Source organism: Haemaphysalis longicornis, unplaced genomic scaffold, assembly GCF_048455015.1.
Source record: "Haemaphysalis longicornis isolate Haplotype H1 unplaced genomic scaffold, Haemaphysalis longicornis Haplotype H1 scaffold_2, whole genome shotgun sequence".
NCBI classification, from domain to species: Eukaryota; Metazoa; Arthropoda; class Arachnida; order Ixodida; family Ixodidae; genus Haemaphysalis; species Haemaphysalis longicornis.
In genome coordinates this window covers 70,323,496-70,350,113 of record NW_027526295.1, presented here as the reverse complement: position 1 = coordinate 70,350,113, position 26,618 = coordinate 70,323,496, and the positions used below count along the sequence as shown (strand labels likewise).

At 49.8% G+C, this 26,618-nt stretch overlaps 1 protein-coding gene across 1 annotated transcript; it reads left to right on the top strand.

Annotated features, from left to right (window-relative positions):
• Positions 1-386: 386 nt before the first annotated feature.
• LOC144168047 (carboxypeptidase D-like) lies at positions 387-3,624 on the top strand. Its single transcript, XM_077697134.1, has 2 exons — positions 387-1,396; positions 3,155-3,624. The coding sequence occupies exons 1-2, from the start codon at positions 387-389 to the stop codon at positions 3,498-3,500; spliced, it is 1,356 nt and encodes a 451-aa protein (XP_077553260.1). The 3' UTR covers positions 3,501-3,624.
• The last annotated feature ends 22,994 nt before the right edge of the window (positions 3,625-26,618 follow it).

Sequence of the window (26,618 nt, the reverse complement as noted above, 5' to 3'; positions counted from 1 at the left end):
TGCCTCTCTTGCTTGGTCTTTTTAAGACCGCACTATGTAACAAATAAATTGCCATCATGCCGGCAATTACGGTTCCACTACGCCGGTTTATTACGGTAATGTACATACTTGGCCAATTTTAGCATGTACAATCCACGCAACCACGCCGGTAATTGTGCTGCGAGTTAGAACAAGAACATTTATCAGCACTAGTAGACATTGTGTGCGTAAACTTTCGGAGTCTTGGTCAATTCCGTACACGGGAATGTTCTATTTTATCAAGGACACTATGCCAACCAATCACGAGAAGACGACAGAGAAGAAGAGAGACCTCTGCTGGCTGGCTTCTAGAGCGGACGCACCCCGTCTTCAGCGGCATCCCCGCCCCGTCTACAGCCCGTACAGAAATGATGCGACTGGGCCTTCTCACACTACAAGTCGTGAGTGGTCTCTACGCGCTGCGTAGCGACAACGGCACCAGCGACCTGGCGTACCACAGCCGTCAGACCCAGCTCGATACCGTGCGGCGCCTGCACAGCGCGTTCCCCAGCCTCAGCCGGCTCGAGGACCTGGGCAAGGTTGCCGGCAGCCCCGTGTACGTGCTCGTAATTTCGCGGAAGCCACGCCGGCAGTTCCTGGTGCCTCGGGTCTACCTGCTAGCCGATTTCCCGGCTGGCAGCGAGCTGCTGCTCAAGCTCGCCTCGCAGCTGCTGCACGAGCACGAACACGACGACTCCGTCGCGCGCATCATCAACGGCACCGAGGTCCACATCCTCTTCTGGCCCCAGCCAGAGGTCCGCGCAACCCCCAGGGACGACTGCTCGGCCGACGACAAGGGCGGTGAGCTGGCGGGCTTCCCCGACTACTTCGACGGGAAGCGCGCTCACCACCCGTCCCCGAAGGCGCAGCTGGTGGCGCACTGGCTGCGAGGGGGTCGCTTCTTGCTAGGCGTGCACGTTCGCGGCGGCGACGGCGGCACGGCCATGGCGTACGGCTTCCACAACAGCGTCCGAGACGAGGACTACGAGGCCCCGGACGAGGACGTGCTGCGGAACCTGTCTCTCAGCTACGTCCAGCGCCAGCCCGAGATGAAGAAGGGCGCGAACACCTGTCCCGGGGGCCGCGTGAAGGGCTTCCCCGACGGCGTGACGAAAGCGGCGGCCTGGCACAGGAAGGCCGGCCTGGTGCAGGACTACGCGTACGTGCGCGAGGGCACGCTCGTGCTCGACCTGGCGCTGTCCTGCTGCCGAGTGCCCAGCGAGAAGACGCTGAGAAAGCTGTGGACGGAAAACCGGCGCGCCATTCTCCACCTGCTGCTCCAAGCCGAGCGCGCGGTCCGTGGCTACGTGAAGGCGGACGACGGGACACACATCCCGGGGGCCCTGCTCACCATCCGCGGGAGGAACATTGGATTCAGGTGAGCAGCCCCTCATTGGTATTTTTGAGGCTTAAGCTACACTGACCAAGGTTGAGCAGTTTCGCGTGGACCCTGCAGGGCCATGCTGCGCAAGCGTGAGGAGCATTGGATTGTATTGGATTGAATTGGATTGAATTGAATTGTACTGGATTGTAAATCCAATCCAATTGGAGTACGGGTGTGTAGAGAATTGGGTCTGCGCATTCGCCGGTCTGCGCATTCCAGTGGAGTGACGTCATAGCCGCGGCCGACGCACTGGTGCCGGCGCGTGCCCAGCTGTGCGCCTCCGTTGCGCAGTAGCCAAGTCCGACGCTGCGCCGGAACCGCTTGATAGCCGTTTCGCGTGGCTCCTGGAGAGCTATGCTGCGCATGCGCGAGGATCAGTGACTGGCCTGGATTGTATTGGACTGGATTGGATTCGACTGGATTGCTGAACTGTATCCTGGCATAGCCGAGCTAAGCCACTGCCAATTTTTCTTCCTTCCGGGTCGATTTTGTAAAGTTGAGCCGTCGACACTGTTGTGGACTTTGGGCACAATATCCGGTAGGCGTAGTGCCGCAGAGTTTGCTGATCGGCTCCCCTTCTGTTAGAGGTCACGTTCCGTTTGCAGGACTAGCTGAATGTCATTTCCAATCTATGAGGAGCCGCTGCTCGGCCTGTGCCTTTGAACGGCCGTACAAGGGATACATGCGGAGGGACGTTTTACCAAAAGGAACACTAGCACTCGTTTATGAGCTGCCTGGAAAAAAAATCGAGGGGAGAGGTTTGAGGGCTTTCCTCCCTAGTTTCGTCCTAGAGCGCTTGCTCTTTCGTAACCTAATATTTTATTGATTTTGAGCCATCATTATATTAAAACAAGCAGGAGATAAGCTAGGACACTTAACAAAAAGGCCAAATAAGCCCTGCGATTATAAATGTACGCGTTCTCAGTTTGTCTCGAACTAGCCCATAAAGCGCACGGTGCCTGCGAGATGATCCCAAATTCCACTCCAAGTTTTTTTGTAGCATAAATATCATGCATTAGATCGACCGGGCCAGAGCCAGATGCCTACACGCGTATCACGAAACCTTAACAGGCCAGGCATAATTGGCAGCCTTGAGGTTTTATTATAGGCTGCGTCTAATCTCACGGCAACCGTAGGAATTTCCTCCGGGAAATTCTCACGACAGTTTCCATAAAAGCCGGCTGGCGTAAAATGTGCTGAATAACATTACGTCCCAATGTAACCTAACATAAAATAACCACACCGATCTTAATGGAACCTAATCGAACGCGTCGTAGCCTACCAAATCCAGCCCAACTGTAACAAACCTATCTAACCCAGCCAAACGACACTGAACACAACCTATATTAAACGTAATTCAACCCATTCTAGAAGTCCTGTGCGTCGATCTCTTGAGATAGTAAAAAGCAGAGTAAAAAAAATTGACAAAATCACGATGAGCGAAATATTCCGTAGGCTAAAAAAAAAGCATTGTATCGTCTGAGCATTCGCGTTTAAGACCACCGGCAGCTGCAAGCGCGGCTTTTTAGGGAATGTTTATCTCATAGAATCTCAGCGTGCTTTTCCATGAGAGGCGACTGCCGTGAGAAATGTCTGATGGTAATTGTCACGGTTGCCGTGATAATAGACACTACCTTTCTTATAACAGTCTTTTCGTCAACCACACCCTTATAGAGGAGTCCCTGTAACCCTACCAGAAGCCAAGCAGTCTTTTGGACACAGGCTACAAAATAGTTTTCTCTTTCTCCGCAGGTCCACCGACCAGGGCGAGTTTTGGCGGATGCTGCTGCCCGGAAGCTACACGCTCGTGGTCAGCGCCAGGGGATACCTGCCGGCTGCGGTGAGCGTGTCGGTGCCCAAGCACGGCCACAAGATGGAGCCCGTCGTGGTGGTTCTCAGCCGGCACCTGCACCAGGTCACCATCATCGGCCTGGAGAGCTACACCACGGAAAACTCGATACCCGCGAAACGCCACGGAGGCGACGATGCGGCGTTGGCCGCCGGCCCCGTCCCGAGCCTTCTCTTGATCGCCTGTCAACTGTTCACGGGTGCCATGTACATGGTTTGGCCTAAAGACGCGGTCACATTGGGCATCTAGCTTCATTCGTGATTTTTGAACATTGAACGTTGACAACGTTGAAAAGAAATACACGAGGGATCCGACTTCTTTTCGTGATCATGCCTGCAACCATTATTGATATTATACTCATATAGCTTTTATTTCACTGATATGTTCGCCTTGCCATGCCACTATGCCTAGTTCACACTTGTATTATATGCTCTATTGAAATGTTTGTTGTAGTCACATTAGTCTCGTGTTCTATATTGGTATTAATTAGCACTTGTATACCTGGTAATATATGTATTTGGGATATGCGGATGTGTGTTGTCCTCATAGGCCTTCAGATTTTCGGACTTTGACTTTTGCCTCTCGATGTGCCTTGCAGTTCTTGTTTTTTCTTCCAAGTTTTTCTCGATACCAGCGAGGCTTTCATGATTCTACCTATTGTTATTGCAAGTTGGTACACCTATTTTCTCGCTTATACTTCCCTTATCGTCTGTATTACTTTCCGTATGTTTTTATTGTTGATGGCGGCCCGGTTAATAATTGAATTTTTGCACCGCTCTTACTCAATGCTCTCCCTGAACCTGTAAGGTGTTATAAATAAACTAATGCAAGACATCTGAATCCCTGTCCCGCAGGCTAGTTGGGATTCATGCAATATATACACTGGTGTGCAACAAAATATACACGTACAATTAAAAATATAATAGAAAACAAGCCGCGTTAGGGATAGACCAGGCATGGGAGCCATAATCAAACATATATAGACGTATACGCATATGACCGCATACATATATATTTCATTTATTATACCTTTAAGGGCCCGGAGGCATTACATAAAAGGGGGGAGATTACAGGGTTTCCAGGAGTACCATTGAACAAAACAGGCAAAAAACAAGGAGAACATGAAATCCGGAAAATACAAAATAAAGAATACGTTAAATAAAAATTACACAAAAATGTACAAAGGTAACAGTGAAGTCAAGCGAACAGAATTCTAAAATACAAAAAGCAGTTGAAGAATTTATAACGTACAAAAAGCCGTTGAAGCATGATTAAGACAACCAAGTAACAACAGTAGAATTACATCATTAATACATGTGTGTAGTAACATACCTATAGTATAATTCTTACTCATCAGCATCATGCACTATATTTGCAAGTCAATCATTTTTATCAATTATTTGTTCGTTGGAGTTTTTTTCTCGCTGTGTTTGTATGCGTACATTCTAAATACATTTATTTGATGTCTGCGAAAGCAAGAGCTCCGCAATATTAAGCTCAATTTTGCGCCAAATTCCACCGGTCGAGAGCATGTAGAGCGAAAATTTGGGGTGCAGCGCAATCTCTTCGTCCACTGGGCATGAGCAGAATCTGTGGATCTACGCGGATTGCATCATCATCCCCGGGGGGCAGACAATCGTAAAAAAGAGCATTGATATTAAATCCTTGTAACGCGTTTTTTTCGCAACCCTGAGAATTAATAGTCCGTGGAGTGAGTGAGTGAGTGAGTGAGTGAGTGAGTGAGTGAGTGAGTGAGTGAGTGAGTGAGTGAGTGAGTGAGTGAGTGAGTGAGTGAGTGAGTGAGTGAGTGAGTGAGTGAGTGAGTGAGTGAGTGAGTGAGTGAGTGTAAACCGTTCTTTTGAGGTGTTGAAGTGGGAGTGGTTCCCTAGTCCAGGAATACATGCGAAGAGCTGGCAGCTTCCACATGTTAAAAATGGTCGTGGCTTAGCTCAGCTAATTTTGGTTATGCAAAGCAAGATCTTAACTTTGTCTGGTTGAGACTTTTGTTTCGTTTGGTTAACCTTTGGTGTAGCTGTATTGCCGACCACGGCTCAAAGCCGTTCGGTCCCTTGTAATGCTCACAGAAGAGGCCAGGCCTCGCTTTCATTCTCGGCGGACGCGGCGTTCCTGTTTCACGGTGAACGTGGCGCAAAATGAGTCACATACCCCGAGGCGACCAAGCAGCGCATGCGTAAAAGGCCGCGGTTTTGGTCGGCTGCCGATCAGCTGAGCGGCCACTCCCGTAGCGGCCGCCTCCGCTAAGAAGTAAAACGACTTAAAGGGACACTGAAGTGATATGTAAACATTGCGGGATTACTAGCGCAAATTGTAGTCCGGAGTCCCCAGGCCATGTTTCGACCACTCTAGGCGCGTTTACGCGATTTTATTTAGTAGAAAAACTCATTCGAAAACGCTGTCCTCCTCTCTTTACGCTCGCCCATTTTCTGTGGCGTTTTCGTGTGACGTCAGGAGGGGATGGCTGCGCCACGGCTGCGCTACTGCACGGCTCCCCGGCCGACAGAGTCAGTCGGCCCAGCGTTTCGTCCGCCGGCCGCCGGCAGGTCGTCGGACGAAATTGCTTGGTCGCAATTCGTTCGCTTAGTTGAAACGAAGCCAGGACACGTTTGTGAATGGAAGAATGTGCCTTTCTTTACTTGGTTTGTTTGTACACTGTATCTAGCTCCAAGTCAAGGTCGCTTCACACAAGCGCTGCACATGCGACGCTTCGCTGACTGGTACGCCAGTAGGAAAATATAAGGCCTCTTGAAGGCGGGAGAAGAGTCAGCGAAGTCAATATAGGTACTAAGCAAATAAAATCAACTGATATTTTTACCGTACAGCGTAAAACTAGGGCGCGGGAAGCACTTTTTTGCGCTGGGCGAACAAGCACAGCGGTCAGCAGCACGACTACGCATCTGCGAACGCTTTTCCGTTTACGAAATGCAATTGCTAGACGTGAGCTACTGTGGAAACTCGGGCGACGCTTACTGCACGATCGCAGTACAACAAATAGTCACCTAAGCGGCTTGAAATGCCAAAACTAAATAAAAGTGTAAACCGGTTGTACAATATCTACTCTATATTAGCACGGCATTCGCGTCCCGCTCCGTGGCCTAGCGGTCTGGGGCGCTAGGAATTCACCTCAAATGTTTTGCGAGTCACGAGTTCGAATCCCCGCGGGTACGAACCCAGGTATTTCCCAGGTATTTCTGGAAATTCTATCACGCGCGCAGGCTGGCACTGGCGCGCTAGCGAGTTCTCGTTGGCGTGCTGTTGCCATAAGCACCGACTGCTTGCAGGCAGTGGGCACAGGCCAGAATGAACAGACCCTTGGCCTGGTGCGAGCACGCTTTTTACGATACAGGCATGAGGGAGGCAAGCTCCAAATATGGGGGAAAAGCGCATGACATTTGGGCGTCTGCGGGTACGCGGAGGGCGTTCATGCACTGCGTAGGTCTCGGCTAGTGAATGCTACGACTACAAGCCGTCCTGGGAGGCTTATCTTGTGTATTTTACAGCCGACAACATGGCAGAAGCGCGGTACGATGATTACTGAGATATTGAGAATGCCCATCCAACAAAGCCATTGGTTATGTTTTACAGAACCGAAACCGAAACCGAAACTTGTGTGATTGCTAACCTTGGGCATCGTCTAATCACGGCGCCCCTCCTCCCAACGTCAGAGCCTTAGTTGGTGCGGCCGCCGCAAACCGCGCATGGTAGTTTTTCTTCTTTCGCGCTTTGTAAAATAATTACCGATTTGTCAACCGGATAAACGATGAAAAGTGTGCTAATTTGAGCCAGTCTACGCAGTGCAAGCAAAAACGGGAGCTTGACAAATTCACTTCAGTGTCCCTTTAAAACGGAGCCTTGTGCGCAGCGCCGGCGGCGGGTCCTGCGAATCACGCGATGCGTTGCGAGGGGTGTGTCGCCGGGGGTGTGTCTCCGGTCAAAAGGTCATTTACGCATCCTCCGCGAAATCGCTGTACGAAATTACTAATGCTTTGCTTTAAAATCGAGCCCACGAAAACCAGGGAGCATATCTCATGCATAAATCCCCACAGACATGAACTCGTGAAGAGCAATTAAAAACAGTTATAGGAAGAACGTCCGCAAGGTTTACTTGACACAAAGCTCTAACAGGATGATGCAACTTACAAGTCTCTCTCTCTCTCTCTCTCTCTCTCTCTCTCTCTCTCTCTCTCTCTCTCTCTCTCTCTCTCTCTCTCTCACACACACACACACACACACACGCACGTACGCACGCACGCACGCACGCACGCACGCACGCACACGCACACACGCAAATGCGACACTGGTTTCCCAAAATAGCTACTGTGGCGTTGCGTTCAAAAGGCTAACAGCCATGCGGGTCAAGAATGCCCTTAAGCCAAACGCTGCTCGTGGTGTGCTTGGCTCGAAGAGAGTCACCTAATGTTCAACTGAAGGTACAGCCACGATAAAGAGTTTACGGACCAGGGAAATTGCAATTTTACGTGATTTCCCTTCGTATAGCAGCCCGGAGAACAGTCGAATGCATGCGACATGTCGTATAAGTATACTCAACTAATGAAAACTACCGCACAAAGTGCTCCGCGCTGCCATGCGGCAGAGAAATAACTCAAAATTGCTGCTGTCGTGGTCCGCAAACTTCTGCTCTTGGGTGTACCTGATCACACATAGCATTCCAGAGATTCTTCTTGCAGATTTTACCGTCATTACGCAACTCAGCAGGTGAAAATCCCGCTTCCCTGGCACACAAAATGGCCATGGCTCAAAAATTAACGGGAGGAGATACTAAACAGATTACGTGCACTTGCGGCTGGGTACGATTTGAAGCACGAGCCTCCAGAAAGCGAGATCAGCACGCAATTCCAGGCTCACGTGATGGCTTCCGACACGGAAGCACGTGCTCGAGACATGTTCTAAAGACTACGGCAGTAATTTGAACATGCTAATTGCACAAGTAGCAGTTGGAGAGGTAACAAAACATGTCCCCTCTAGATGCCCTCATTGCTCGGCAATGGGAACGCAGTATGTGCCAAGCCACGGTAAATGAGAGGAGAAGACAGCGCAAAAAGAAAGGCATGATGATAATGAGGAAAGGGCACGTTGAAACTGATGCGTTTGTACTCACTAAACCTCAACAAGGAGTGCTTAGGCGTCCTTGTGATTATTGTCCTTGTTTCTGATCGCTAACAGGATCTTTGGCTCGTGACGGCGGCAGCATGGAGGCTGAGTTGATTTAGCATGACAAATTAGCAACAGTGAAGCAATACAAATACCTGGAAGGGAGAATCAACTAAGGAAAGCAGATTGCTTCAAAATTTGCTAGGGCAGCGCAAGAGCGGGTGGACATCAAAGGGAGAGTCCTTCGTTCCGCAGTGGACCTAAATAGGCTGTTGATGATGCTGAACTTACAAAAGCAAAGCGATGCTCCAGTGCAGCGACAGAAAGAGCGGCGTGAGGTGTAAGGACTGCACCAAGTAATGTAGGGAATTCGGAAATGCGGAACGATTTCGGTTCTCACTTTCGAGAACGCGGTTCGCGGTTTAAAAGGACCGTGCAGACAAAATACAAGCTTGTTTTATTCGAAAGATTTCGTATTTCGTAGTTACCACAGCGCTTGTATACGGAACCAAACGATGCTTCATTTCACTAAAAAATTAATCAATTTAAGTCAAAATTTTGATTCTCCCGCCAAGTCGTGTGTTTTCGTGACGTCTGCAATGACATCCTATGTGCTGTGGAAACTCGTTTACTGTTAGTCAACCTAGATGGTGCCACCATACCACGGCGGGCCGTTTTCTGCCTTCGATTTGTTTTCGACCGTATTTTTACCCGGCTTGTTTTTGTTTTTGTAAAAAATAATCGTTTTGGGAAACATGGTGTTCGCTCAACACATATGGTCACGTAAGACACCGTCGCTTACACCAATCGGCCAGTGTCGTGTGAGACAACCCCTAAGCGCCGCAGTACTGTGCAGCTAAAACAGCCTAGTGCGCGCAGTGCCAAAAGCAGTACTCATGAGTATTTTTGTGTTTACGTGTATTTTCGTAACTTCCGCTGTTTAGCTCACTATTTTTACTGCTATAAAAAGAATGTGTGCCATAAATGTAAGCGCAAGTAGCTCGTTCGGCAAGTTTATAAGCCCTGCTAATTTGCGTTAGCTTTTGCCGGCCTCAGCCCAGTAGCGGTCCCAGAGATTGGTTTGGGGGAAAGGGAAGGGGGGCTTTTTTTTTTTTGGGGGGGGGGGGGGGGGGAGGTCGAATAAAAATTCCCCGCATTTCCCCGAGGGGAAAAATGTGAAAGTGCGAATGCACGAGTTGAATTTCCGCGGTTCGGTAATGTTCGCGAAAGAGAGATCACACACACACACACACAACTACAAAGAAAGAAAGATGCATTTATTCACAGACACCTATTTGTGTTGTCGTTGTACTTGATTGCTATAGAGCGGATCTCAGCTTTGAAATTTCGTGTCAGTACTCCTTTAAGCAGGTGCATTAGCCCTTCTCACGCCCGATTCTTTGCCAATCCCCCACGTGGGTATGTGCCATGTCAGCGGCCAGGCAGCGCGCGCCCATCTCCCCCCGTTGCCAAGGAAGACGAGGAGATTCCTGGCCAATCCCCCACGTGGGTATGTGCCATGTCAGCGGCCAGGCTGCGCGCGCCCATCTCCACGTGCGCGGACATCGCCGGTGGACGCAGGTTCAGGGTCGCTTAAATTAAGAAGTGCATTGCACTTAAAACAACTGGTCCCCTCCTTGCACCAGTTCTGCGGAGGAGGTGATAACCATATCGGCGTGTGCGCGTATGCGGTGTAACACGCTTGCGCACAAATCACTTTGCGACACATTGGTTTTTGGCGCCCAAGCTTAGGCGGTGCATTGATTGATTGTAGGGTTTAACGCGCCGACGCAACGCAGGCGATGAGGCGCGCCGTAGTGGAGGGCACCGAATTAATTTTGACCACCTGGGGATTGTTAACAAGCGCCGAAATCTCATACACACGGGCGTTTTTTGCCTTTCGCCTCCATCAGAAAAGCGGCCGCCGCGGCCGGGAATCGAACCCGCGACCTCGTGCTCAACAGCCAACGCCTTACCCACTGAGCCACCGCGGCGGGTCCTTAGGCGGTGCAACGGCTGGCTCGAGCCGGCATTTCTGACGGTCGCAACGCGTTTGCGACCTCCAACAAGTGGGACACTTCAAAAAAGAAAAAGCTAAGGTCTCCTTTGAAAAAGGGGGGGGGGGGGGGGGGGGGGGGGGGGCGTACCGCCACTGCCTCAGCAAATCGCAGAGCTGGCACATATGACAACATAAGTTCTGCTGCGGGAAATGAGCTAGTGGGTCGACTGTCCATTTCATTTTTTTTTTCTAATTATATAGCCTATTTGAGCAAATTTTACGTTAAAAGTGGGGTCAGTATGATTGTAAAGAGGCAATCGTTCGAATGAACCGAACTTGTGTTTTGTCTGCACGGCCCCTTCAAAATGAGACATCCTGTTAGCTGTACAAAATTATAGTGGCGAGGAACGTAGACAGAGTGAACTAGGGAGGCAGGCCGTTCAGACGGCAATACAACGAAGTCACACGACATGCGTGGAATAGTGTGAAGGCGTGACCGCTTTGACTCTCCTGTACGGCGGCTGCGTTTTTGCAACTCGTCTCGCCTTACACGCCTGCCGCCCTTGGAAATTCTGGAAACAGTTCACGGAGATTCACAGGGAGTTCCCTTTTGGTTCCCCCTCGCTACGGTCTACCCTCGCTCAAAGGGCAGCGGAAGTCGCCGGTTAGAAAGGAGGGTGAACGACATAACGACAGTGCGACCATAGTACAATGAACTAGAATATGGGCAGCGAAACGACCGGGCCTCTCCGGTTGACGCACGCCGTGCAGCCAGTAGCTATAACGTTGCTCCGGTCGGCCCCCTCTTTCAGTACCTTTCGTCGTTCTTCCACTCCTCCTCCCACGCCGTCAATGACCGCTGTCCCCTCGTGTCCGGCGGGGGCATAATGAGCCACTTAGGCTGTCACACAATGAGTTCTTCTTATCGGGGGGTTCGAATGGCGTCTCCGAGACGGCACCAAGATGCCCTTTTTGCAAGGTGAGTCATTGGCTCTTCCCAACGCACCCACCTCTGCTCCGCTTCTCGAAATTCCCATTGCTGGTCCGGTGACGCCGTCCCCGTGTGGCGGGCTGGATCGTTTTTCGGAAGGGTCACAGACCGGTGTCCCGTCGCCGATCCGTAGAAGTTCAATGCACCCACGCGCACACACATGCACGGCCCTGTACAAGGTTAGAACCAGCGATAGTCTCGTTTAACGCCGGTTCCTGGGATTGGTGGTTCTGCCAGATGACAGTGTCCGTACCAGTATGGCTCCATGCACAGTTTCTTGAGGCCAACCACCTGCCGAAGTCTTTTCGGCGAACTCGAGCCATCACGTACAAAGAAATTCTGCAGCTTCACTATCGTTCAAGCCTTGCGCGACTTAGTACAAGCTTCGCCAGTTGAGCTAATGGAAGCCTACAAATGCTGAAGATGACTTTGCATCCACCACTCGCGGCGATGAAGACGACAACTTCTTCGATGCATATGGGATACGGCCCGTTCGTCACATGGCGTTTAGTCATAGGCCGTTTAGTCACATAGGGTCATTCGTCATAGGCCGGTTCGTCAAATGGGAGAGTTCGTCACAGGTGCACAAAGCGAGTGTCCACGTGCTTTATTATTTTTTTTTGCACGCAGTGGGTCTCAGCGAAGTAGGTAGAACGGGGGTACGTGACAGTTCATCGAACGCCGTTTTATCGAAGACATGTCTGTTTCATCGAACTGACGTCGTCCGTTTTATCGAATGCTGTTCGCGAGGTGCTGTCGCGATTAGTAATTAGTATTGCTTCTACAAAAGTTCAAGCTCTCTCGTCATGAAGTGCATGAAGGTTGAAGGCTTTGTAATTTAGGGTCGCGTAAGAAAACCTTGTACTTTTCAAGCACGAGTACTACTGCCACTTTCCTGAGTATAGGCAACATGTAATGAGTTGAAGTTGCTCTGGGTGATGGTGCGTTTTGTGTTGTGTTTATTGAAGTTACTTATTATTGCCTCTCTTTAAGTTTTCTGGAACTGTGTTTATGCGAAGCAATTGATGGTACAAATAATCAGACGGCACACATTACAGCGACACTAAAAATTTATCGACCCACTACTAGAAATCAAAAAAAGTTTATATTGTAAGAAGATACGAGCTGTATATGTAACTGCAATGTACAATGACATACAAATGTACGAAAACGCAGTAACTATTTTTATTGGTGGTCATTTGACCTCAAAAAATACTTTGCTGGCATGTTTCTCCGGTGGTTCGAGATGCGCTCGAGGGCCTCTTTTTGGCTATCACCACCTTCCTCTGCTGAAGCGGCTGCTGGATACGCAAAAGTGCTTTCAGCTGGTCGTCCGTTGCTTTTTGTTCCTGTTGCAGGCGGCGGAGGAACCGCCCAACGCCGAAATGTCAGATTCCAACAACTTTCGAAAACCTGTGGCGACAACGTATTTCCTCCTGGTAACCGTTGTTCTGCGAAGGGCTGAACGAACCAGAAGGCAGGCCCAACCGAGGTGGAGCGCCGATCGCCAGTCCACCGGGCAGCTCGGCCAGCTCGGTGGCTTTCCACGACGTAATCTTATCCAAACCAGCATACCAGCTCGGATACGGCTGGCGAAAAATCCTTCTTCAGCTCGTCAAACGCCTGCTAGCCAGCAAGATTTCAGCAATACGCGCAGTAACTGCAGTCTATTGACATTCAGTCGAATTCTATGGAGTGGCAGGGAGGTCAAACCGCAGGTTTGTCGGACGGAGGCCGAAAAATCGGCGTCGCTTGCGGAGGCTGAGACACTTACGTAGGTTCCAGTATATAGCGAACTCAGGAAAACTTAGCTACATGTTAAAGTGCTCCCATGCTTCAACAAAATAAATAAACAATTTCTTACGTATTAAAATGGTCATACCAAAACGATCAGCATGAGATAAAACCGCGCAAAAAATAGCAATCTCATTTGTTGCTGCCCATGCGCCCTCATGGTTTTGCTCTATTGTGTACGGCCGAATTCGATGAAATGTCCTCGATGAAACGTCCTTCTACCAAACGGCGTTCGATGAAACGGTTTCGATGAAACGGCTTCTATGAAGTGGCGTTCGATGAACTGTCTGCAACCCGTAGAACGGTTCGCCTCAAAAGAGGGAGTGAGGCACATGTTTTCTTTTTTAAATGCGGAGCATTTCTTAGGCTCGCCTGGTCCTCCGTCGTTGATGACAGCGCCGTCCACACGCTAACTGCGCATGCGCAACTCTCCTCCTTACACCCACAGCTCCGCGATACTACACTATATAAAAAAAGAAATAGTTAGCGGCGCCCGGTTTCGATCCCACGACTCTGTGGCCGCAACGGGAGGTACGCGGTGCTCTTCCCACTACGCTACAAATCTTTTAAATGCGAATGCATTTATTAGCCGGGGGTTGTCTTGCTCCGTTGGCCGGCGTGCGCCTGCATTCCTCCAGCGCGAGCGCACGTGAGCGCGCGCCTCGTAGTTCTGCCTTCGTCGTCGTCGTCGTCGTAAATGCGAATTCATTTCTTAGTCGGGGTTGTCGTGCTCCGTCGGCGTGCGCCCGCAGGTGTTATCTCTCCGCGCTCCTCCAGTACTGCAGTGTTAGTCTCGTGTCTAACGTGTATGGGAACTTGATATCGCACGCCGTTGCCACGTCTCCCGTTCGAGACACGTCTCCGTACAAGGACTTGTACACCCGAGACGGAGTCTTTGTGGTGACCGTGTACCTCACGCCCAACCTCGCTCGAGACGCCGTTGCCGCGCAGCTGGACGCAGCTATGGAAAGTGTGCGCGTGCGCTCCAAACCCTCTGACCCCATAGTCTTGGTTGGCGACTGCAACGTTGACGTGCGCAAGAAGAGTGGCGAGTGGCTGGTCGAGTACATGCAGACCAGGCACTCTATGCATTGTCTCTCTGCCGGCTTCGACACGTGCCCCACTACCATTCACGGGAGTTGCAATGATCTGGTCTTTACGCGAAACTGTGACGCGCGTATGCTTCTCAAAGACCCTTTGATCGTGCACTTTAGCGATCACAAGGCAGTGATTGTGGCCGTCAGGTACAACGATAACACAAACAGGTGCTCATGAATAAATGATTACGTTCACACTCTCGTCATTAATTACGCCATTACTCGCAACACACCCATCGGTGCACCCAATGCATTCGCATTTCTGCACGATTCCCTTCGGGGAGGTGCGGGGGAATTTTTTTTTAAACTACGCTACAAATCCGGGACAGGAGCAAGTGCTACGAACGCGCCTTATGTCCTTGACTCATTCAAACTACGTCAAGAAGCTACTGATACAACGAAGGCACGCGAAGCTGAACGTCAACGGAAACGACGAACTGAAAACTTTAGAGGGGGATGCTGAATTTCTCGTGGGAAAGCTGTGGCGGGAAGCGCCACGCACCTTGCAGCTCAACCAGCCCCGTCCGCAGCGCCTCTGATGCTGATTGTGGCAGGATGCCCCTAGGGATTGGCCAACCAAAGAATCCATCACGAGATAGGTTCGCGTTCAACAACCGTCGTCATCTTACCGTAGGGAAACCGCCGAAGAAGAAGAAGAACGAGAAGACAAAGCTGCGAAGAGGAGGGCGTGTACATTGCTCTCAGCCGGTGCACCAATGTCAACAACCTTTACCTCACCAAAGCTGACGGAGACTACCGATTCCACCACAGAGACAACATCGACTAGAACATGATATGGACGAGTTTCGGCGCCTCGAGAACCCCCGCCTACTCACCGTAACACAACAGCACTTGCGTGCCTTTGCCACCGGTGTGGACCCGGACGCGGAATTCCCTCTGGCGCTAGTAAAAACCAGATCACTCAACATAACGGCAACACAATGGAACCACACGGAACCGCCACGATGCTTCGCATCCTCATCAGGGTTCCCCACGGGAAGATGGTGTAATTTTTTTATCTCGTTTCGGCCTTACATTTGGCGAAGTTCAGCAAAGAATGCAAGCCAGAGTGGGCAAGTAGGGTTACCTGGGTTGATCAAGAATATCGATACCATTTCAACAACCGTAGACAGAAAAGTGAGGCAGGCACGTAGCCTAATAAAGTTCTTGGAAGGCGGGCTACAAAGAACGCGCGCCCCCTTTTCAGTGTTGATCGAGGCCGGCTTGGGCACCCTCCATGGGAACAGGCCCACTCTTCCCAACCGACACGGGAAAACTGGTCAAAGAGGCATCTGGTTCTAAGTGGTCCTGTAATAGGCAAAGTAGTGGCACCCACCCTCTCGTTCTTGGAAATTTCGCCTGGGAGTCTAATTTTGTGCGGATGTCAAGAGGGGGGAAGGGGGGGGGGGGGCTTCAACTCTGATAATTCGCACCAGGTTGACCCTTTCACAGTTGGGGGGTTGGCCTTCCCCTTTGCTTCTTTGCAGGTGGTGGTTGAAATTAATTTTTTTGGTTTAAGAAGCGATCTCTTTCTTATCTTGCTTCTCCTTCAAAAACAAATGCACACACGGGTAGGGAAAGATATAGTACAAAACTTCTTAACTCCACATTGCTGAAAAATGATTGCGAGAATTACGTAATTTGTGAGAAGAACGGGTGCAAATCAGCTATAATTACACTTTTTTACTCAGCAACCATTATGCAACATGTACAAACGATAATGAGGGATGCCTCAAGACCACATACGTCAAAAAAAAAAAAGACACCGCAAATTTTGTTTACGAACCGGCCTATGACGAAACGCCATGCCACGAACGAGCGTACACCCAATGCATATGACGACGACTACTAGCACCCTACTATACAAATAAACAACGGTACTGAAACTGAACTATCGAATTTACTCGCATAATGGTCGCACTCGCGTATGATCGCACCCCTGAAGTTCATCCCAAAAATACGACTTTTTTTTTTATTTCCCGCGCAATGATCGCACCCTGAACTTGCCGCAGCCTTATGTCGTATGTGTGCCAAATTTGATGACGATGGTCTTGCTTACGTTAGTTTTCGCCTCTTTCAAAACAGACATGGCTACGTTATTGCCCCGGGCTTGATGATATTGGCGATATCGGCAAGCGTGAGTTCATTATTGGTGCGGAAGAAACTCTACTCACAAGACATAAAAAAACGCGCTCGGCTTGCTGCGTCGGCAGCCGTGTGTTGGTGTCCCACGCTGTGACAGTAGCAGCCACTTATTCGTCGACCGGTTCTCACCTCGCAGCAAACTCGTTCCGGCGCGTTGCGTAATAAAACACTGCATTTTGCGTCATTCGGTGGTCGCCGGAGTTTTTGTTATGTTTTTGTTTATTATGTTTATTATGTTCATGATACTTATCGTAAACATTCTGACCTCCAACTTGCGTTTCCTGCGCTCAAACTTTTTTCGCGAAAAATTTACCTCGCGTAATGATCGCGCCCCTAAATTTGCATCATATTTTTGGGGAAAAAAAGTGCGATCATTAGGCGAGTAAATACGGTATGTGTCCGGCAATGCTCACCTACAACAGCTTCGCGTGTCAAGCCTTGGTCGTGAGTGCAAGTTTCCCTGATATTTTTGTACATGCAAGTGTATCGTAGCGGTGAAGGGCGGGGCCACAAATGACCTCAAGAAAATTACCTGAGAATCGGATGCACCCAGTTGTATAAAGCATACATTGTATAAACAGGAGAGAGAGAGAGAGAGAAAACATTTTAGCAATACAATGTATTAGCAAGGCGAATATAAACGCATCGGTAAATTAATGAGAGCGTCGGATCAACACACTGAAAAATAGAAAGAGACGAATAAATAAATTACTACAAAGGAAACTTGAACAAATGCTAGAGCTTAAATTAGTATCTAAACAACGTTTAATGCATACGCGTGATAATAGCGTCTTTACATAGAGAACTATCAAACGTACGGAAAACATTATGAAGTCCCGGGTCAATTAAAGATAGGCAATAACCAATCTCACATGTACGCAAATCTAATTATGGCATGAAGTGCTGCGCTTGGCATTGTGATAAAAGATAGCAAAAGGACTAAATACTACATGTGAACGTAGCCCAACATGATAACCTAATCTCAAATTTACGCATTACTCAAGGCTTTAATGGTGCTAGGCTTTTTTTAATAGCAGCTCATCATTAAGTAGAAATGCAAATAAAACCCTCACACAACCGTGCACAGACGCTGAAGAAACACAAGGTGGAGGACCAATTTTTTTCATCAAGTCACAAGATCTACCCTGCTCAGCTTCAGGTGCTGCGCTGTACTGCGCTTTGATGATGGGTTGGTCCTATCGGACCCCTTAATAAAAAGAATGAAGCCGTGGTTGAAACGTCGCGTCAAATGCGTTGGCGCGCACTATGAGCTCTGCGCTGAATGAAAAGAAAATTAATTTCAATTTAGAATAACCCAATATAGCCGAGTACGGGCATATGCGTTCGAAAAGACAGTTTATTTATTTATTTTTTTTTTTTGCGCCGCTTGCTTCAAAACCGATCGTTCGCAAAAACACGGAACGAGACGAGGCACAGGGAAAGAGCCGCTAAACAGAAAACAGGTGCGCGCGCGTATTCAGAACGTGTTGAAAACGTAAGGTGTACGCAGGCGCGACAGCAGTCCGTGAGCTTGTAAGCGGCGGAACTCGTAAGCGGTAGGAAACCGAGTTCCACGTCTGTGAAGTTCAGCATGGTTTAAAAATTATCTAGGAACATATTCGAATCCCTCCAATGCACCAACACAGCCACAAATCGCCATTTAAAATACCGCCAAATCTATGGAGTTTACCAGAGCTTGAAATGGGGCTAGTGGTTTCTTACTCGGAACATTGCTGGCGCTAGGCGGGACAAGGACGACGAATTACACACAACTGGAGTGCGCTCCAGTTGTGTGTAATTCGTCGTCCTTGCCCCGCGTAGCGTCTGCATTGTTCCGACTATGGAGTTTGGCTAGGGTGGCCTAGTTTGGCCAAACCATAGTGCGGAAGCCTCGGTCACGGGTGGCGTTCTAATAGAGTATCAGTTGAAAATGAGCCCGAAGGAGCAGCCTATGTAGTAGAACCAGTAGAACTAAAGCCCCTGGCATAAGGCGGTAGGTCCGATGATATTCGGTTTGGCCGCGGGGGCCTACACAACTAAATAAATAGCATTTCATAAAAATGCCAGTCACAATTAGCAACGTGGCAGGATTTCGTAATAATGAAAATGCGTCAATTATTATTCTACACATTTTATGTTTTTGAAAAGAATATAAATGAACCTCCAAATTAAAAACAACAACAAAAAAAGATGTCCCCGTTCTCGGTGGCAAATGGGCATCACAAACCGAGGCAAGTAAGCAACAACCCCATATCTGGGCAGCAGCCATGTACAGCGGACAAGGCGGAGCTTAGTGAAAACGTTTTTGCCTTCATTTCCTTTTTTCTAACAGCAAAATGCACCGCAGCCTTTACGCCCTTTTAATCGAAAAAGAGCGCGCGTCGTCTGCTCCGCCAAGCGTGGCGAGCAGACGACCAGCCCAGTGACACTAGCGCAAAACACGTCACTACGCCGTCTTTCCGCAGCGCCAACATGCATGAACTTTGTTTTCAAAGCAAAATAAGCTCTTCTGGCAGTGTAAAAACTCTACCGTTGACAAAAAGCTATCAAATTATACAGGAAAATCTTGGTTATGTATCGCGATGTCACCAAAATCTAGGCATTGCGAACGTGACTTAGTTTTGTTAAAACTCCGCCAGATGGCGAGAGCTGCTTCGCTGCCTCCTCGGCAAAATTCGCGATGGCGCAGCAGTCGCCTGAGAGCGCCGCGTTTCTCGAGTTCGCAGAATCAGCAACACAAACGCCGTCAGCTGTTGGACCTGCTACTTGTGCCGACAGGAGCGGGGGCTGCGCCCATAATTGCGAATGGTAGTCTTGCGGTAGTAGTGTGGCGTTGCGGTTCTCGTGCCGTGTTGTGTGTCCCCGCCGGACGAAAAGACACTGCGACCAAGGAGGAGAGAGAGGTGCACGACGCCGCCCGGATAATTTGAAACGGAGAAGCGGTGGGTCGGCGGCTAGCTCGCCGGAGCCCTTCTCGTCGACGGTGGTGTGGGGTGTGCGAGTGCTTCGAGGGCTCCGTGTTCCCTATGAGCCCTGGTGCGTGGTCCGAGTCCAGTGCCGCCGTGTTCCATGCCTTCGACCCCAGCAGCAGCGGCGACGTCTCAAATGGACGCCGACGCGGCGGCGGCGGCGACCGCCTCTTCGACGGGAGGCACCAAAGGGCGCACCCGGAGCATCCAGCTGCCCGAGCAGCTCGCCGTGTTCAGGAACCTCAAGAACGCCAAGCGCTTTGCCATTGACATCGGTGAGTCTTCCCGCAAGTGCATGCGACGTCGCGGCGCGAGCAGGTACGTCGTCGATCGATCAGTGTGCATGAAGGTCGAGCTGCTTTGAGTCGAGAAAACGCAGACGACACAACGTGCGACTGTATCTGTCGGCGTTTTCTTCGCCTTTTACAGCCGTGTTTATCTTTTGCCCCTTCAACTGCGCAGCCAGCGAGGAACGGGGCGGCTGGCAGTTGTATCGATCGGCTGATCGTAGCTTCGCTTTCCTGCCGAGAAGCGCGGAGGAAGCGAGGCGGGTTTGTTTTCGCGAGCTGCTGTACCGGCTGCCCCGGCGCGCTGAACCCGACCGCTCTGCATTTCCTGCTCCGTTGCTTCCTCGGTCGCGTTTCAGTGTACCAGTAGTCGGCTTCCGCCAGTACACGCCGCGGCTGTGGCTAGCCTGCGCCGCGTGCATTCAACAACGCGTGCATTGACGCAACGGAGCAGGTGTTGCGGTGCACGTTGGAGCCGTCTTTTCAGCAGGCGCGTTGTGTTGACGCCGCGATTAGTCACGTCGATCTGAGCCAGTTTTGACGTTTGGCAGTTTCTTCGTTCTGTTCTTTTGGCAGGCCCGTCTTTATGTCGCTCGCGCAGGCGGTGGGGGAGGGGGGACCGTCCGTGTCATTAGTGTGGAATGCTGGCCGCATCTGGCAGTGTTTCACGTGGTGAGGGCTTGAAAAGCCCACCTACCTAGATTTCATTCCTATGCTCGCTTATTTTACCGTGCTGTGCATTTTTCAAGCTCGAAATTTTGAGTCTTCGTTTAGGTGGAGGAGGGAAAATAAATCAGATTTGAGGTTTATTCTTGAGCTCACTCCTCTCAAAGCCCTGAGTGATAGCCCTGAAGAGAAGCGAAGAAGGAACAAGCTTGAAAGGTCCAAAGAGCTCCTGACCCACGTACCACCCCTTGAGGATCCCCTACCTAAGGGTCTTCCCCGGGGCGCCCAAGTGTTCGTGGTGAAAGCACGAAGTGGCTTTGCCGTCACGGAGGACGTGGTGGCAAGGTGGAACCACGCACAGAAGTACTCCAAGCAGCCGAACCCGCCACCTTTCTCGCCGCCCCAGTGTAGTGTGTGCTTGGCCGCCCAGCCGGCCAACATGCGTCACCTGGTGTGGGACTGTGAAGGACGCACGTGACAAACATCGCCCGTCATCTGTATCAACATACGAGGACTGGATCCGGCCAACACACGACCACAAGAGAATTCTACTCTCACTGTGGACATTTGCGTGTGAAGCCTCCATAGCGCGACGCACGTAACCCCCTTCCCTTTTCCCCCCTCCCACCGCAACAGGCCTAGTGCGATCCTATTCCTAATAAATTTTACAACAACAACAATTTTGGGAAAAGGGCGCTCTAGGCGTGGTCCCAGAGCCAAGGTAGGAGTCAACATTTGAGTAATCTCTGCTATCGTGTGTGCAAGGACATTAGAGAAGCAGAAAAAACAAAAGAGGAACTCGACAGTTCGATTAAAGCAACCGCACAATGGAAATGCAGACGTCTGTAACATAAATAAGGAGAGGGGAGGGGGCGATTGTGGGGTAATAAAATACACGCGTCGATTTTCTCGGATCTAGCTTTTGCCCGGGAGGGGTTCACTGTGACAGGGCCAAGGGCAAGTCAAGCTTTCTAGAACAGCTTCTTTCCTTGGCCCCGCCACCTTATTCGCAAATATCTGTATATATAGATGTATGTAAGTGGAAATTAAGAATTCCATCATGCATGTGCCGATGGACAGATTTCGACTGGCTTATCTCTGGGGCACTAAACTGCGTGTTCTAAATTTATCCGCCGAACGTCAACACACCGACTGGTAGGCCAGCTGCTTCTCAATCCAAATCGGCAGGGACAAAAACTGAGGGGGGGGGGGGTGGAAGGAGAGTACACAGAGGGAGCAGTGACTCGCAAATTTTTAAGGTACGAACCCCCTTAGGGGCTCGGGCTGTTGGCGTCTCCTGTCGTCGTTCGTCTCACACATTAGTCACGGAACAAAAAACAACCGGGACACTCGTTTTGCGACGCCTCGCGCCATAACGATTCGTGCTTCAAAGACGCGAGACTTTTACAGCAAAGTTGCATACCTCTGCCCCCCCCCCCAAAGGTTTCATCTCCGTGGGCAAAAATGTCAAGGCGCCAAGAATACGCTTATACGCTGCATGCTTCGCCCCTCCCCAGGTTTCACGTTAGTGGAGATGGCCCGGGATTTTTTTGTTTGTTTTACTGAGAAAGTTTTTTTTTTGCCACGCGTGTTGTCTATTTTTTATTAAAAAAGACTGCCTCTATATACACACGCAACATTGAAACGAAACGCAAGGAAAGGCTGGAGAATACGGAGCAAACAAGCCGAGAGGGGGAAAACCCAGCGCAGTTATCTCGCGTGCATCTCCTCCGAGACATCTTATCGAAAAGCGACACAGGGACCACACTCTGAGGCGCTCACTGCCGGCAGCTGGTCCTAATTTTACGGGGTTTGCTATCTCAGATGTTCCTTTCTTTCTTTTGGGTCGCTATAATATCACATCTTTATATATACATCATCATCAACCTATCTACGCCCACTGCAGGGCAAAGGCCTCTCCCATTATTCTGCAATTACCCCGGTCCCGTGCGAACTGCGACCAATTTATTCCCGCAAATTTCTTGATCTCATCGGCCCATCTAACTTTCTGCCGCCCCCTGCAACGCTGGCCTTCTCTATATATCTATATCTCTATATATCTATCTATATAGATAGACAGGATATATATGATATCCATCTATATCTGTATAGATATCTAAGTAGATATCTACACTATATCTATCGTTGGTAAGACAGTGGGTTGTTAGCCAGCGCTGCGTCCGTGTCCTGCCTTTTGTGGAGGTGTTTGTCTTGTTTTTTGCGCTGTAGTTGCCATAGTGCTTAATAAACGATGACCCCAAACCTCAGCCCTACTTTTAGAAGAGGGGAAAAGCTCGTTATTTTCTGAAGCAGGGATGTCTGCGGGTGCGTGTTCGCCTGCACGCTTCCTTGAGGGTTTCAGGAGGTCCTGGAGGAAAGCTAGGCAGACGATGCGGAAAGGGCGAAGGGGTGAAAAACAGGGTGTTAGTAAATAGTTTTATATATTTTACACAGATAATGAATGGCAGCCTACCATTGTCCCTGAAGAATAAAGTGTATGACAGCTGCATCTTACCGGTACTCACGTACGGGGCATAAACTTGGAGGCTCACTAAGAGGGTTCAACTTAAATTGAGGACGACTCAGCGGGCAATGGAACGGAAGATGATAGGTGTACCATTAAGGGACAAGAAGAGAGCGGAGTGGGTCAGGGAACACGCACGTGTTAAAGGAGCCATGAAGAGAAAACACAAGTTTGGTTCATTCAAAAGATTGTCTCGTTAGAATCATACTGACACCACTTTTAACGTAAACTTCGCTCAAATAGGCTACATAATTAGGAAAAACGGGAATGGTCATGCGACCCACCAGCTCATTTCCCGCAACAGAACCTGTGAAGTCACAGGAGCTAAGCTCTGCGATTGGCGGAGGCTGGCAGAAGCAGACGCAAATTAGGTAGAGCTTACAAACTAGACGAACGAGCGATTTGCGCTTAAATTTAGGGCACATTCTTTACAAAGCAATAAGAATGATGGGACAAACAGTGGAAGTTACGAAAGCACATGTAAACATAGAAGTACTGATGCGTTCTGCTGTTCGTACTGCGCACAGCATGCTTTGGTTTAACTGCACAGCACTACGGGGCTTGGGGTTGTCTCAGACGACACTGGCCGATTGACGCAAGCAATGGTGTCTTACGTGACCCCATTTGTCGAGCGAGCACTGTTTCAGGGAACGAATATTTTCTCCCAGAACAAAAACAAGCCAAGTTTAAATGCGGGCAAAAACAAACCAAACGCTTGCCACGGTATGGTGGCGCCATCTAGGTTACGGAACGCGCTACCTAGCGCCTGCCCCGCATCAAAGGGGACTAGGAACTTTTACTTTACTTTACTTTAGAAACGCGGGAACAAACTAACACGGATGTACAGGGTGGAGACAACCTTTCAACGGTCCCGTGCCGCCGCAATTGGGCCAACGGGCTCAACGCGTTATTCTTTTCGTTTCCCACGAGACCTAGCAACGCGAAACAGACAATATGATTCAAACTTCTTCAGTAAACCGCGTTGCGGCGATAATTTTAGCGCGGTTTTGACACAATGACTTGCTTCGGCGGCGAGCGAGCAACCGAACATGGCGGCGCCAGCGTTACGTGTCTCTACCCTGTACAGCGGATGCGTGAATGAAGGTACTCTAGGCTGCAGAGCGGTCGGTTCCTGTGATGTCACTTGGGACCACGAAAACGCACGATTTAGCGGGAAAATCAAAATTTTAACCTAAATTGTTTAATTTCTCAGTGAATAAAGCACCGTTTGTATCCGGACAAGCGCTGGGGGCACTATAAAACACGAAACCTTTCGAATAAAACCAACTTGCATTTTCTCTTCATGGCTCCTTTAAGGACATATTAGTAGAGATTAAGAAGAAGAAATGGGCGTGGGCAGGGCATGTATGCGAATGCAAGATAACCGTTGGTCATTAAGGGTAACAGAGTGGATCCCTAGAGAAGGTAAGCTTGGCAGGGGGCGGCAGTAAGTTAGATGGGCAGATGAGATCAGGAAGTTTGCAGGGATAAATTGGTCACAGTTGGCACAGGACCAGGGTAATTGGAGATTAATGGGAGAGGCCTTTGCCCTGCAGTGGGCGTAGGAAGGCTGGTGATGATGATGATGATGATGAAATAGTGTTTAATGTGTCACGTGAAAAAAGACGTCCTCACGACCTGATGACAGGAGGCGGATATGTGTTCCTAAATACCGTATTCTTGAGCGTATAACCCGCGCCAAAAAATGCGAAAACTTCAGTTGCAAAGTAGGGGTGCGGATAATACGCGGGGTTTTTTCTTTAGTGCAGCTTCACGGAAATGCGCGTTTTGCCGTGAAGCTCCTACGCCGTAACACGGACTAAGCCTCCCATGGCAGAGATTGTGCAAAACATACAAGGACAAGGATGAAAAAACAAGGGCGAGTGCACTCTAACAACTGAATTTTATTAGTGAATTGTGACTTTCGCCTTGCAGTCAATGTATTCTACTTTCTAATTATAGTACGTGATGTGTTGCTTGAGCAGTAGCTTCGGTGCAGCTTTTTCTGCATCAAATATGCGGGCTGAAAGTGGGGTTGCGGATTATATGCAGGGGCGGGTTATACGCGCGAAAATACGGCATGGTCTCAGCGAAGCCGGTTCCGCGCTTCCGCGGGGCTGGTGGAAATGACATGGTCCGCTAATGGGTTTTGAAAAGTTAGTTCACCGGGGTCGAGTCACTCGACCTTATAAAAGAGATGTTAGTTTTTTGTTTTTTTTTTGTTTTTTTTTATCTGCCGGACAGTTGAGCAGGACAATGGACCTTTTTCCAGTAGCGTAGCCCTCTTGCGGCGGCCACTGGAACCACACTTGGGGGATTATAGAAGTACACGCCCCCTTTTCTTCCGCCTGCCTGCGCAGTTGAGGAAGCCGTCCCAGGCGCAATTGTGGCAGAGAAATTTTTTGATGGCAGCCGTAGCGCCTATCTGTCGGCCATTTTTCAGGGCGCAAAAGACGGAGCACCGCTTGGCTGGCTCGGCGTTCGCAACTGGATAATCCAATATGGCGTCCTTTTGTTTACATTTTGCCCGCCAATAATGGCGGATCGGTCGCTGGGAGCAAGGGCAGCGCATGCGCCGAGCGCTACTGGAAAAGGTCCATTGAGGGGACAACTTGGGGGCACAGAATGTACTCGGAAAGCCTACCGCGCACGTGTTTTTCGTTATCTCCGGGAGAGGTGGATGAAAAGGATGATGACTCCAGAAAGACGTGCCAAATTGTTTCCGTCGACTCGCACTTGTCACAGTTGAGGGGTTCGCGGTCTGGCCGAAACTATAGCGGATAGGGACTCGTGAGCGCCGAGTCAAGACGCAGTCGCTAGCCCGGGCGGCACTTTTTCCATGTTGGACGAGGATCTGGACGGTGCAAGGAAGGGTGGCTGTTTTCCGGAAGGGGCCAATGAACCTTTATTTGATTTGATTTGATGGTGGGGTGTAACGCGCCGAAGCTACGCCTGGGCTGTGAGGCGCGCCGTAGTGGACGGCTGCGGATTAATTTTGACCACGTGGCGATCTTTATCTTGCGCAGAAATCTCGAACGCGCGGGCGTTTTCGCCTTTCGGCAGCCACCGCAGCCGGGGTCGAACCAAGTTCTTACTTACAACCTCCTTAGGTCGAACCCGTGTCCTGGGGCTCAGCAGCACAGCGCCTTACAGGGGTGATGATGATGATTATTATTGCTAGTGGCATCCCCTTTGAAACGGGGTGATGACGTGTCGTCTTACGAAGAAAGAACTATATATGTTTTATACGCTAGCGCTGCTCTAAGGGCAGGTCCAATTTTTTTTTTCCTGTTGCAGGCTTTGCTGCGAGCTTTTACAAATGCCTTCGTTGTTTTTATTTTCGTATTATTTTGTAGTACGAGATTCATGATTCCGTTTGTGTACTGAACACTTTTTATGTATCGCATACAACAATGTCCTCGGGGCGAATATAGTAAGCTGAATAAATAAATAAATAGAAGGTGGTAGCTGTCTTAGGCATAATTTCCCTCCGTTTTTCGTCCACCAGCATTCGAATCATCTTTTAGTCGCCTCGACAGCCTTGAAGTCAACTGCCTCTGTGCTACCCTCAAATCCTAAAGCTTCTGGAAGCCGATAATTTCCCTCTCGGCGATTTGAATGGATACACTCGCATTCTAAAACTGGTGGACGGAACCGGGGGGCGGGACAGAGTAGTTCCCCTGCTGACGCCCAGTGACGTCACCACTATTTGTGTACGTCTGTGGGGCAGCTAGCAACAGACACGTCATCTTCAGTCAGCTGTGC